This window comes from Acanthisitta chloris, unplaced genomic scaffold (assembly GCF_000695815.1).
Source record: "Acanthisitta chloris isolate BGI_N310 unplaced genomic scaffold, ASM69581v1 scaffold7367, whole genome shotgun sequence".
NCBI classification, from domain to species: Eukaryota; Metazoa; Chordata; class Aves; order Passeriformes; family Acanthisittidae; genus Acanthisitta; species Acanthisitta chloris.
Window position 1 is genome coordinate 17728 of NW_008684234.1, and position 12772 is coordinate 30499.

The 12772-nt window shown below is 36.7% G+C and overlaps 1 protein-coding gene across 1 annotated transcript in view; it reads left to right on the plus strand.

The window, feature by feature from the left end:
• CPEB2 (cytoplasmic polyadenylation element binding protein 2) overlaps positions 1-12772 on the plus strand; it is a 49053-nt gene that overhangs the window by 17697 nt on the left and 18584 nt on the right. The window contains exons 4-5 of the mRNA XM_009079250.1: positions 3534-3584; positions 10145-10168. Coding sequence (XP_009077498.1) covers positions 3534-3584; positions 10145-10168 — 75 coding nt within the window. The remainder of the gene's footprint in view (positions 1-3533; positions 3585-10144; positions 10169-12772) is intronic.

Consider the following 12772-nt stretch of genomic DNA (forward strand, 5'->3'; position numbering starts at 1 on the left):
TGAATTTAGCTATGATACATGAGAATTATTAATTAGCTGTAGCGTGATGAAGTTGCAAGTTCAGGTTTGCACAGAGAAAATCTCTAACACAATGATCTTTGATACAGAATGGCAGTATTGGGCATTGTATTTGAGTGTAGAGCTAAGTTCTGTAGACAGTGATTGATTACTTGCCATTTCTCAGAATGGAATAAGTCTATTATTTAAATGTTAGATATTCTCTAATTTGTAGTTGATTTTAAACTGGTGAATCGTCTTTATTTATTATTAAAACTTCCTTCTTAGGGAGCTGGAGGCCACTGGAACTCCTAGAATACCTATTTTATGGTTTAAACAATCCTAGATGGCAGACATTGAAGTAGGATGAGATTAGATAGGATTTGTGCCTAGTTCTTAAAATGGTATTTTTTTAAGACATTGAACAACATGCAGTGAAAATAGCCAGCTAGAAAGATGTATGATAGAAGCGAAGTAAACTGTTATAAAATGGTGCTCCCATCTTCTCTATTTTATATACTGTTATTTTAAGTGAGGTTTAATATAGTATATGTCCATTGAACCAGAATTATGTGTTAAAAAATAGCATGATGTGAGCTCTGTAAAAAACTGGTCTTGAACCCAGTTCTGTGCATAAAGTATTCTGAATTTATATATGTCATGAAAACACTGCATTTTGCTTCAGCAGATGAATCTGAGGGATAACAACCTTTAATATACCAAATAGCAGTGATTGTATTTTGAAAAAGTAAGCAAACATTCTGTGTTAAGTGTTTTTAAAGTTGTAAGGCCAAGTACTAGAGTAGCTAGTAAACACAGCCATTAAATTAATCAGAATGCAGTACTATAAAGTGTGATTTCATTCAAATAACCATGTAAATAAGACTTAGAATATCAGTACAGCAGTACATGTACTGACTACTGTGTTACTCATTTTCCTTTCTAACCTCCAAATCATTCATTATCTGAGTTAGAAAATTCATCTCCCCAAGAGCAAGACTGGGTTTCTTTCTTTGTGTGATTCATAGGTTTTAGGCTGCAGTGCTGGGCCCAGCTCCCTGGTGCACTGTCTCCCTGCCACTTAGTGAGAAGTGCTTCATTATTTCAGCTTGGCATCTGTGTTTCTCTCAAGCTATAAGGGGAAAAAAGCAAAAGAATGCAAACCCAGAGTTATAAACCCAGAATTTACTATCTTTTTTTAGAGGCTTTCCTCTCCAGGTGTTGGCAGTGGTGGGCTTCTCTCTTCTGCTGATCTCAGTTTCTGTAGTAATTTCAGATAATTCTGTAATACTTCAGATTCAGTAATTCGAGTGTACAGACAGGGAGAAAGGCCATCACCACAAACTTGGGGAGGTTCAAGATGAGATAATAACATCACATAATTTCTTTTGTTATTCTAGAGAGATACAGCATTCTGATTTGCAAGGAACAGCTCATATTGTTGCAAGCATTTCTATAGCACCGTATATAAACATAGTAGTGACAGTGATCTTGTAAAATCCTTCCTGTTAGACAAATGACTGTTAGCCCTTACAGGCCAAAGAACTAAGAGGTATAGCAAAGTGACTTGTTATACACCAGACTGAGCAAACCAGTGAAAGCTCACAGGTTGCAATTTAAGGATGCCCTTTTCCCAGTTCCTTCCCTATTATATCAGTATGCATTGCTAGAAGGGCAGAATTTTGTACAGTTCCACAAAACATAAGGTATAGCTGTAAATGTTCAGTATGACAGAAAAAAATGGCTTCTATGTAAAACTGGACATCTTGAAAACAAGGACCATGGAGAGAGAGGCTCCCACTAAGATTTCTGTCTAGTACCTTGCCTGAGCCTGCTCAAAGATTCTGTAGGAGTTAGAGAAGACAGCAGGGTCCTTCTGGGTGGCATTCATCTGCCCTTTTCCAGGAGCCTCCCCTAGCCCTTCAGTGCTTTCTCCACACTTCCAAATTCCACAGCAGATAGTTTGTGCCTAATCTGCAGGTGTTCTGATACCATCCATTCTTACAGCAATGGAGTCCCTGGGAAGAGAAATAGTACATAGCTGTATAAAAATCTTTTTGCCACAATGCTTATAAATAATAAGGTCTGAACAAAGTAACCTAAATTATCTTAATCTTGCTGTTTTGAAATTTTAAGTTTGCAGTGTATATTTTTTCTGGGGTTTTTTTTTGGTGGAAAATTACCATGTTTGTTTCCTAAAGGAGAAGAGTAAAACTTAAACCCTATTATTTATAGATTTTCAGCAAAAATGTTTTCTTTATTTAACCCCAAAGGTGTTCCTTGGGACACAGAACTACTGTTTGGAGAAATTTCTACTCTTGCTGCTAAGTTCATGGGCTTAACAACAGCCCCAAACAGCAGTGTATGATAGGAATTGTTGGCAGCTTTAATATATAGATTGCTGATTTGGTTTTCCTTCTCTTTTTTTTTTCTCCCTGTGGTTTCTTTTTCTTGCAGGCCATCTGCATATATATTACCCTTTAAAACTGTGTGAGTCCTAAATGCCCATTGCTTCCAGACTGGATTCTTCTTTATGCCTGCACAAGCATTCTCATTTCCTCAAAAGATTTAAATGTTTAAGTCCCAGTATTTTTCTATATATGCTTCTGATTATAAGCAAGGAAGTATGTTTGAATAGCAAGATAGATGACAACGTAGCTTTTTGCACATTAAAACACACTTCTTCCAAACACAGCAGCTATTGTAAATGTCTCTCTAGGTCAGTATGCAATACTGGTACGTTTGCAGCTTCCTGTAAACAGAAAGTCTCCTTTAATAAAAAGGAATTTGTAGTGAACAGACACTTCAGCTGTGCATATTAAACCGTTCATTGAACTACGAAAGTGTAACATGCCACCAGTGTAGTGAAATGAAATTCTTGAAAAATTCTGATGTCAGGATATAATGTTTTCATGTAATTTTTATTCAGTATAAAGTGCTGAGAATGTTATCTAGCATGTTCTTTAATTTTGTTGATTCTCTAGCTAAACAAGTACTCTAGTTTTGCTAGGCTTACTGAAAAATTCTGCATTAAAGGGTTATATGAAATACACCAAGATACAGTCATAAATTAGTTAATAAAACTTTAATGCCTTAATTCCTGTAAACATGTTTTTTCATCAGTTGATTTGGTAGAGAAGCACTAAAGTGTAGAAATGCCACTCTGTTAAGCAGTGTGCATAGTACAGTTATTCAGAGTCACTGTGAAAGAGAAGACTAAAGCAGTCAGCACTATTTCTGGGTGTCGTGAAACAAAAAGTGGCTTTATCCCATTGGAGCTGATCCCAAAGCACACTGCGGATCTTATGACCAGAGAATTAAGGTTAAGAAGTCTGTTCTTGTCAGCTTTAACTTGGGTCAAGGGTATTGTTGGTTAATGTGCTTGGAGTTAAATATTAGCTCTTTATTTCCCTTAGGCAAACTGAAAATAGAGTTTAGATTTAAATTCTAAGCAGTGATTTTTCAGCATTTTTTTCTAGCATAATAGCTAAAACCTCTGCGTTTGTTTTGTTCTTTGGTTTTTGTTTTCTTTTAAGGTCGCTTGAGTTATCCACATCCAGGGACTGACAATCTTCTAATGTTAAATGGTAAGTGCTAATCTTATAACAGTTTCTAATTATCTCTAGCTTAGCTTAAATCTGACATGTTGGTATAAAATTTTACTATTATATTCTGTTACTGAATTACTTGCCTCCAGTCTTCAACACTGATGGGACTGTTGCCATTTTTCAGAGTTGAATGGCAAGAGCTAATCTTGCAACAGCCTTTCATTATATCTAGCTTATTGGAAATCTCAAATGCTCATAATGATGCACTATTCTTTGTTGTTCTCAAGCAAACCAGTGGTATGATCTCCAAAGAGCTGCTAGAAATCTATTGTACTGAAACAGGAATTAGAAAAACAAGAAGGCCAGAAATGCATGTTTTCTGTCTTGGGTAAATAGTGAACTAGATACTTTCTATTAGACTCATGTGGAAGAACATTATATTTTTGTTGGGGTTTTGGAAGTGTCTTTGTCAAGTGTGTGTCTAACTGTGAAATATGCTGAAGTTAGAGTTCATGTTCACGTTCCTCTCCCAGTAGGTCAAACTTCATGAACATCTGCTACTCAGTGAAGGCATGAACTTTAGCCTTTGTTCAAGGCTAAAGAAGGAAGCAGAGCTTGGTAATCCATCTAAGTCAATAATAAATCAGGGGGTTTGCACACAAATGTTTTCTACATTGGGAAAAATTAGAGCTATAATGCCACAGCTTCTCTAGATTAGAAAACATGGAAGCTGCTGTACACAAAGGAAGTACACTTTTGTCATTAACATGATGGGTCTAAACATTACCAGTAAAGACCTACTGAAAAATAGGGTCAGAATACTTATTTCAGGTTTGAGATTATGTGGAGGTTTTTGGGGGTTTTATAATTGCCTTACCTCCTTCTGCACATTCATGTACACTTGTGCAAATGGATATAGAATGTAAAAACGTATCTATTTTCTCTTGTGTAATTCTAAGGAATTTCAGGTTTAACTTTATACCCAGTAAAGAAAAATCCTGCACAAAGAGCATTTGAAGAAGTAGGTCCTTTGGTACTGAATTGTTAACTTTAAGATAATGGTGTGACTTGAAAAGTGAAAATATCTACTTAACTATTGAAATAGAATCAGTGTTTAGCCCACACAGGCCATAATCCTGATTACACTGAATATCAATGTGCTCAATGTTGCCACATTTACAACAGTTGACTCACTTTATTTAACTGCAGCTGTAAGAGGTATTCTGCAAACTGGTTTGTTCAGGTGGTACATGTGCAATTGTCATTATCTGCTGATTTATAATGAAGTGTTAGATGGGAAGGTATTAAGAGCTAAGCACTCTTATGAGAAACTGAAATATTTCAATGCAGTGGGCATAAGAAATGAATATAATTTTAATTCATTTTATTAATGCATCAAATGGTGAGCTTCTCTTTTTAGAGTTTTGCATGCTAAAAAAGCATGTGGGAAGCATTGTTACGCTGGGAAATATCCAGGGGAAAAAAGGGGGTTGCTATTACCATGGTTGCTGGAAAAGTGCATTTCAGTGGTACCAGTCTGTCCTGAAAACCTTACCACAGAGCTGGAATATGCACTGAAGAATGTCTTGCTGTTAACACTGCTGTGGTTTCTATTGTACTTTGGGAGGATGGTAGCACTTAGTGTGACTGCTCCCCTCTTTAAAAGCTACATTATTATTTTCAGCCTTCAGTAGGTGAGATAAAAATAACAGCTTAAGTATCTGAAAGGTGCTGCAACACCTAATTTTTGGGTGTGCCCGATAGAATTTAGTTCAGAGCCTTGGTTTAGACACCTAAGCTCTCTGCCATGTAACTGGAATTCACTTAGCTGTCGGTGCAGGCCAGTGCAATCACGTTTATTCTTCAGACCCCCTTCAAACTGGACTGTCTGAACTGCAGTTCCTTACAGCTCCAGAGGAGAAGAAGCACTGGGAACAGCTTCTGGAAAGCTCCCACTGCTCAGACTCTGCACAGCCTTTATTTTTTTCTTAGCAAGAATTCAGGGTCTCCCTCCAAATGTACAGTAATGACAATTAGAGCTTAGATGCTTGTGGATGAAGTTGTAGCATTCAGTTTCCTTCTCTGCTTAAGTGGATCCAAGCTAACATTTCCCTGTATCCATATAACTGATGTCTTGGAGGGAGAATAGGGGTAAGGAGATCTGATAATCCAGAGGCTCACATTTGTCCCTTACTTTCTGTCCCTTACATTTGTCCCTTTCGTAGCTGTGGTAGCTGCGATGAGCAGCAGGAGCACCAGACCTTCGTGAAAGCAAAGCACAAATATTTTTGTGGATCCTTGGCTTGATTTTAGTGGACTAATATCTCTAGGTCCGAGTAAGGTTCTGATATGAGCCAGGCTGATATTCCTCAGCCCTTTTGAGACCAAGCACTTATAGCTAAAACTTATTTTTTAGGCAGTTTTTCCTCTTCTTAAATGATAGATCTTTTCCAGCTCATTTAAAGTGTACTTACTGAACTGTACCTAATATTAATATTTGCAGTTTTCATTATTTAAATTAATGAAATGAACCAAAGGAAACCTGATTTATATGTTTTAATAAATTATATATATGATAATTATATATCTGGTTCAGCGTAAGCTGTAAAAAAAGCAATGCATTTTTAATGACTATTATCTCTCAGAAGTCAAAAAGAGATACTTTGGAATGGATTTGCCAGAGTACACATTTAATTGTCATCTTAGAAGCTTTCTGAAGCAATAATAATGCAGGAAACCATTTTGTTGGGGGTGTAGGGTGTTTTTCCCATTACAGGGCTCCCCCTCCCATATATAGTTTTAATGCATTGAATTGTTTTAATGGCTATTGAAACATAATTCACCATTTGATTTGTTTAGCAAAGGAGTATTAGACTTCCCATTGTAGAGATACTATAGCTGCTTGTGCTTCTAAAAAAAGCTGTTTTACTTCAAACAGAAATTACTTAAGCTTCCTATACAGGAGTTGCTAAATGAGTTTCTGTAGTCTTCTGGGCATGCCAGGCTTGAATGGTCATAATGATGTCTTTCAGCCTTAAAATCTATAAAGATGTTATTTCTAAAGAAAGCTAAATAAAATTTGGGCACCCAAATCCAATAGAATGGAATGGGAATTAGGCATCTACCTCCTTTAGTCTAGACTCTTGTGGAATTTTTGCTATAATTGTTTATGGATTTCTTTACATGACAAGTATTAATGAGAAAGGCTTCATTACATCCCTGTCACCATTTGATCATTAAGTCAGGAATGTTGCTGACAAATAGTATTTTATCTTTCTAGCATAAATTTCATAGTTATCTTCATAGTTATCTTTTTAACTACTTGCCTAGTAGTTTTTCCTGTTATACAAGGTAGTATTTTTAATTCAACTCAATCATTCAGTTGAGTTATTTAAATAGTATATATTTGATCTCTGGTATGTATCTGAGGTACATGTCTGAATAAAATATATATTTTCTAGTGATAGCATTGCTCACATAATGTACAAAGTTATATTGTCTTGACATTAGGTGTGCATACACAAAAATGTATTCACTTCTGTCTCATCCTCTCTCTGAGCTGATTTACATTGCAGAAAAGGGGGTTACTAATTTTTCTGACAGGTTTAAGGTGTATTAGTATGCAACTTCAGGGATGCAGAAACAAAGAGTTTAGCTAAAATGGAATGTCTTTGCTGTATATACAACACTCAGTATTGGAAGATTCCAATATTTCTGGATTTTGGTTTTATTGGGCATCATTGCATGTGTTGTCTGCTTTATATTTTCTAGGGAAAAAAGGTGTTAACTCTTGTGCTTTTTCTCTCATTTGAAATCGGTCAGAGTTACTGGCTAACTAAGATATCTAGTTTTATAGACCAAGAGATAAATAGAAAAAATTCTTTATGACTTAATCTTTGAACCAGAAGAAGTTTGATCTCTCCTTTTTTGTTGTTGTTGTAAATGAATTATTTGCCTACAGTGTCTGGCCTTTTGCAAAAAGGCTGCCTTCCTTGCAATTATTTATCTGAATAGATACACTAATTATGTCTATGTTAAATATATATAAACTATATGTGTAGCTAAACCTGTAATTAAATTTCTATAATGTGCATATTTATACTGACCCCACGCTCTGAGCGTGCATGTTCTGTAAGGTGTAAAACATTATGTGCATGTCGTTTTAATAAATATAGAAATACTGCATTTTTCTAGACCCAAAGTGGCAGAAAATCTCTGCCCAGCCTAGTTTTCAATCTAAATGGGCAAGACAGATAAATTTCAGGGAAGAAGGTTTGCCATACAAACAAAGTAAATGATGATGTGACAATATCAAGTACAGGTTTTTTTTCCTGGTTTCTGATTTCATGGTTTTGTTGAAGCAAAAAATACACAGATAATTTTGGTACACCATTGTTAATTTATTTAGATATACACATATATATAAAATACTGCAGCAGCTACCCTTTTGCATTGAATTGCATTGGGGATTTTTTTTAACATTTTAATAGCCCTTTTGTGTTTCTCCTTGAAACTACTGTTTCCTATATTTGAATGCACAAAGGAAAACACTTCAGGTGCTCTGTAACAAAATACTTTACTGCATATCAGCTTGTCAGCTATGAAGATGTAAGACAATAGCTTAGTTGGCTTGGTGGGCAGAAGAGAAGAAAAACAGTGTACTGAGGCTTGTGCCAAAAGATGCTTCTTGATACGTATTTGTATGTTGTCCTTTGAGAGAGAACATGGCACTGCAGACACTGCTGTGGGTGTGATGCACTTGAATTTTCCTTTGTTACTCTAGTTTTATTTGTGGATGGAATAAATAAAAAAAACCCCATATGGGGTTTAGGCAAGGGCTTAGCTCCTTCTAATACTACGTGGGAGTCACTTTGGCCAGGAGTCAGAAAAGATTTGTACATGCTGCAACACTGGCATGGAACTCGGTGTCTTGTGAGTGTCTGGCTTCAGAGGGAAAACAGGTTTGGAGTTCAGTGTTAGTCTCCCCTTGCAAGAGCACCAAGAGAACTGATCACACAGAATACTATGTTTGGTGGATTCTGTTTTGATGTCAGAAATACGAACGTAGGTGATTCTGCTTGATTATATACCTGGGTATTTAACCCAGTCTCTTCTGGGATTTAGTCTCTCTTGGAAAATGTTTTCTTCTGTTTTGGCTGATGAGTAGAAAGTTGGAGGATCTGCAAACACTAAGCAAAAGACTGTTTTCAGCAATAATAATTATTTCAGATGGAAGAGAATAAATCTGAAAGTGAATTCAGTGCAAGCTGGATAGAAAGATGACAACTTTTTCTGTATAAAATAGCAATTCTAGGGGAGAAAAAACAGATTTTCAAAATTCCATAAGAGATCCACTGAATTTCTAGTAGGAGGGGATCAAGATAACAAAGGAAAAGTAATATACTTACTAAAATTTTTTAAAACCCCTATTCAAATAGGAGGTGCCAGGATACAAGTATTTCATAACACAAGAACAGAACAGTGAATGACATTTATGAATCACTGATTTTTATGAGGCTGTGTGTGTTTCAGTGGCCCAGAACAGCAGTTGCTTTGCAGGAGAGATGTATGGATGGATGCCTAGTAAAATAAAAACAACAATGCCAAGACACAGAAGTCTGTTCATAATTTTGCTGTAACATTATGGTTTATAGTAACATGTTCTATTTGGATGCTTAACTATGATGCGTAGTGATTAAAGTAATTTTTCTCAGATACAAAGTCTGTGAAACAGGAATAGAAAATACTTGGTGGAAACACAACTAAGAAATTACACACAGCTTAATAGTTTCTGTATTAGTAGTCTGTCTGTTTATAGTTTCCTGGCCTTCAGGCAGAGAAGCGATCAGTATGGTCTTTGAACTGGAGCTGTAAGCGTGGTCTCTTTAAGGATCTTGCAAAACTCAAAAGTTAGGAAAATCTTGGGTTTACTTGCAGTCTGTCAGAAATTGTTGCTTTGCCTTTGTGCAGTGTTTTTGATACAATGCTATTTCTTGTGACTTGTGCCCTGATTTCGTTTGCTACCACAAGGCGTCTTTTGTTTCAAACAAAACCTTGCGGTTAATTTTCTGCTAGGTCTTTTCATGAAAAAGGAAGGTCACGGCTTACAGCATTTGCATTGTCACTGCAGAGGACTGTACAAACTGTTCCATGGACCAGGATGTTTCTGTGATTAATTTAACACTCGCTACATGCTTTTTAAAGTAATATTTTCCTTTCTCTACTTTCAGCACCCTGTGAGTGTTATTTAGGCACTTGTGTAAGATAGAAATCACATTTGTGAGGATGAATTGCAAAGTTACCGTAATTTATTCATCCATAATTAACATGAAGTTAAGATCAAGTCTAAAGACGAGTTGAAATACTTGAAAGAATGTTCTTTACAGCTGGTACTAATGTCAATTTAGTAGTAAAATAATATGATATTTAAGTGAGACTTCAGTTTAATGCATTCTCATCTACAATTATCAGTACCAAGTACCGATGCAGTTTTTTTACTTAGCTCTTACCCACATAGTTCTCTGTATCTTAAATAATTTAGTATGTGGGCATGATGCAGTTACTTGACATTTTACAATTTGTCCTTTGTTTGCATGCAGCAAGGAGTTATGGGCGAAGACGAGGTAATTCACTTCTGTTTGTTACAGTACAATTAATTCTGATCTGTTACTGATCATTATGATTAATTAATCCAGATTGTTGATTATAAATGCTTATCTGCATGTTGTCTTAGTTTGGGGAAGATGGAGGGTGTGAGGGAAGAAGGGGTGCAGTCTGGATTGGTATGATCATTGATCTCTTAGTTTGAATTACAAATCCTTTAATCAGTTAAAAACTGTAGTTCTAATCATAATTTAGTTAATGCTAATGGCTACTGCTTGCAGTCATTGTGCTCTTTATAAATATACAGTTTGCTAGTTGTCCTAACTCATCTTCTTTTGCTTCTGTAGAAGCAGTAGTGTACACAGTAAAATCTAAGAGCTTTTCATAAACTTAGCAAGAAATCTTGTAGACAGCTCTTAGAAATAGTGAACAGATCTTTATAGTATAAGCCAGTACATGCTCACTGACCTCGGAAAAACTGTACTGTTTTAACTGTACTCAGATGTGACCTGTGGTTATAAACCCCTTGTAAAGCATGCAGAAAAAACCCACCAAGATCTTTAGTAACTTCCAGTATTCACCACATACACATGAGTTTGTGTGTCTCTCTTGATCTCCACATTGGTTCGTAGCTGATTGCATGGTAGTCATCATGTAGAGAGAAATTATGTTGTAGACCTGATGTTTGCAGCCCAGAAAGCCAAAGAGCGTGGCCAGCAGGTCAAGGGAGGTTGTTCTGCCCCTCTACTCTTCACTCCCCTACATTGTGTCCTCAGCACAGAAAAGACAGGGGCTTGCTGGAGTGAGTCCAGAGAAGAGCCACCAAGATGATGAGAGGAAAGGCTGAGAGAATTGGGTTTGTTCAGACTGGAAAAGAGAAGGCATAGGGGTGACTTTACTGCAGCTTTTCACTACCTGAAGGGAGCCTACAAGAAAGGTGGAGAAGGACTTTTTACAAGAACATGTAATGACAGGATAAGGGGGAATGACTTCAGACTAAAAGAGAGTAGGTTTAGATTAGATATTAGAAGGAATAATATTTTTTTGCGGTGAGTGTGGTGAGGAGCTGGAACAGGTTGCCCAGAGAAGTTGTGGATGCCCCATCCCTTGGAGGTGTTCAAGGCCAGGCTGGATGCAGCTCTGAGCAGCTTGGTGTAGTGAAAGGTGTTCCTGCACACAGCAGGGGGGTTGGTCCTAGATGACCTTTAACATCTCTTCCAACCCAAACCATTTTATGCTTCTATTACATGGTTCTATGGTCATGGTCAATGGATGTAACAGTACAATCATTTTGACAATTCCTGGCAGATTCTGCTTATTTTTTCAGTCACAAAACAAGAAGGAATAAGTGTGTAGAAGGGCTTATCCTTTTAATTCACAGTCACCAGGAAAAATGGGAAAACCTATTGAAATGTGAAAGCAAAAAGCTCTGTTTGAGAGACATTTAAAAGTGATGAGGGTGGGGAAGGAAGTATTAGGAGTCATATAGACCATGTTACTCTAAAAGTGTTGATCCATTGTTCTCCATGTCATCTTAGCTCTCTGAATAGCTACAGTGCTTTTGGCAAACCTTTACCAACGTTAAAGTAAAACTGAGCTCTCTGGTAACGCTTCAGAACGTGTTCTGATCATCTGATTTGTACAAAACCCAATTGTCACTGTTCATAGATTTAAACATTGGTCTGTGGGTAAAAAATAAATTATTCTGAGGATTATTCTTTGACTCTTCCCTCCTGTACACTTGTCTATATTCTAAGTTGGAGTTGTCTAAGAAGGACTTTTGCAGGAACACAAAAACCATGATTTTCTGAGTCCAAAGAGACACCTTCCTTGAGTATAAATTGTGTGGTTTAAGAAAAAAAAGAAAAAAACACCCTCTTATTTGTGACAATATTCTGATGCCAACGAATTTATTGAAATTGTTTCTTTTTCCTGCAGTATAGAAACTTGCAGAGGTAAAGAGCAAAACTTTGTGCTTCTTAGAAACCAAGCTAAATTACAGTCATTTTAGATTTAAAATGTTAAGAATAACTCTCATATTAGTGCAAAGTCTTAAAAATTCTACTTTTTAGTTTTTCTGTAAGTTCCTCCAATTTGAGTCTTATTTCATTATCCACTTTTTTCTGTCACTGTCGCTATGATAACAGCTCCATCTTCTCCATTATTCACGTTAGTAATTCAGAAACTTGTATCTCCCTTTCTTGGTTGTGTAACCAAATCTGTTCGTATACATCTTTAAGATCTGATCATTCTTACTAGTCTTCATAACTGAAATTTGTACCCACATCACTCTGCTATCACAGTCTTCATACATGATCTTGCTGCTCTTTAGACTAAATAGATGATTTACAAGAAGAACCTGCCTGGCTGCTTCTTCCAACTGCATTAGCTGTCTGTTTCTCCCTTGCTTCCTCACTTTTCTGCCCCATTGAGCACCAGCTACACGATTCTGCTTTCAAAGGCACTCTGCTCATCTGGTACTGAGCTGGTGAATGCATCCTTCTGATAGCAAGCAAGGATGCCATCACTTGCTGCCCACTAGTCATTCTCAAACTTGCCTATCCCCATTTTTAATGGAAAGGAGGAGCCTGGCATGGCTTTGTGTTTGCTGTACTCACTCCATC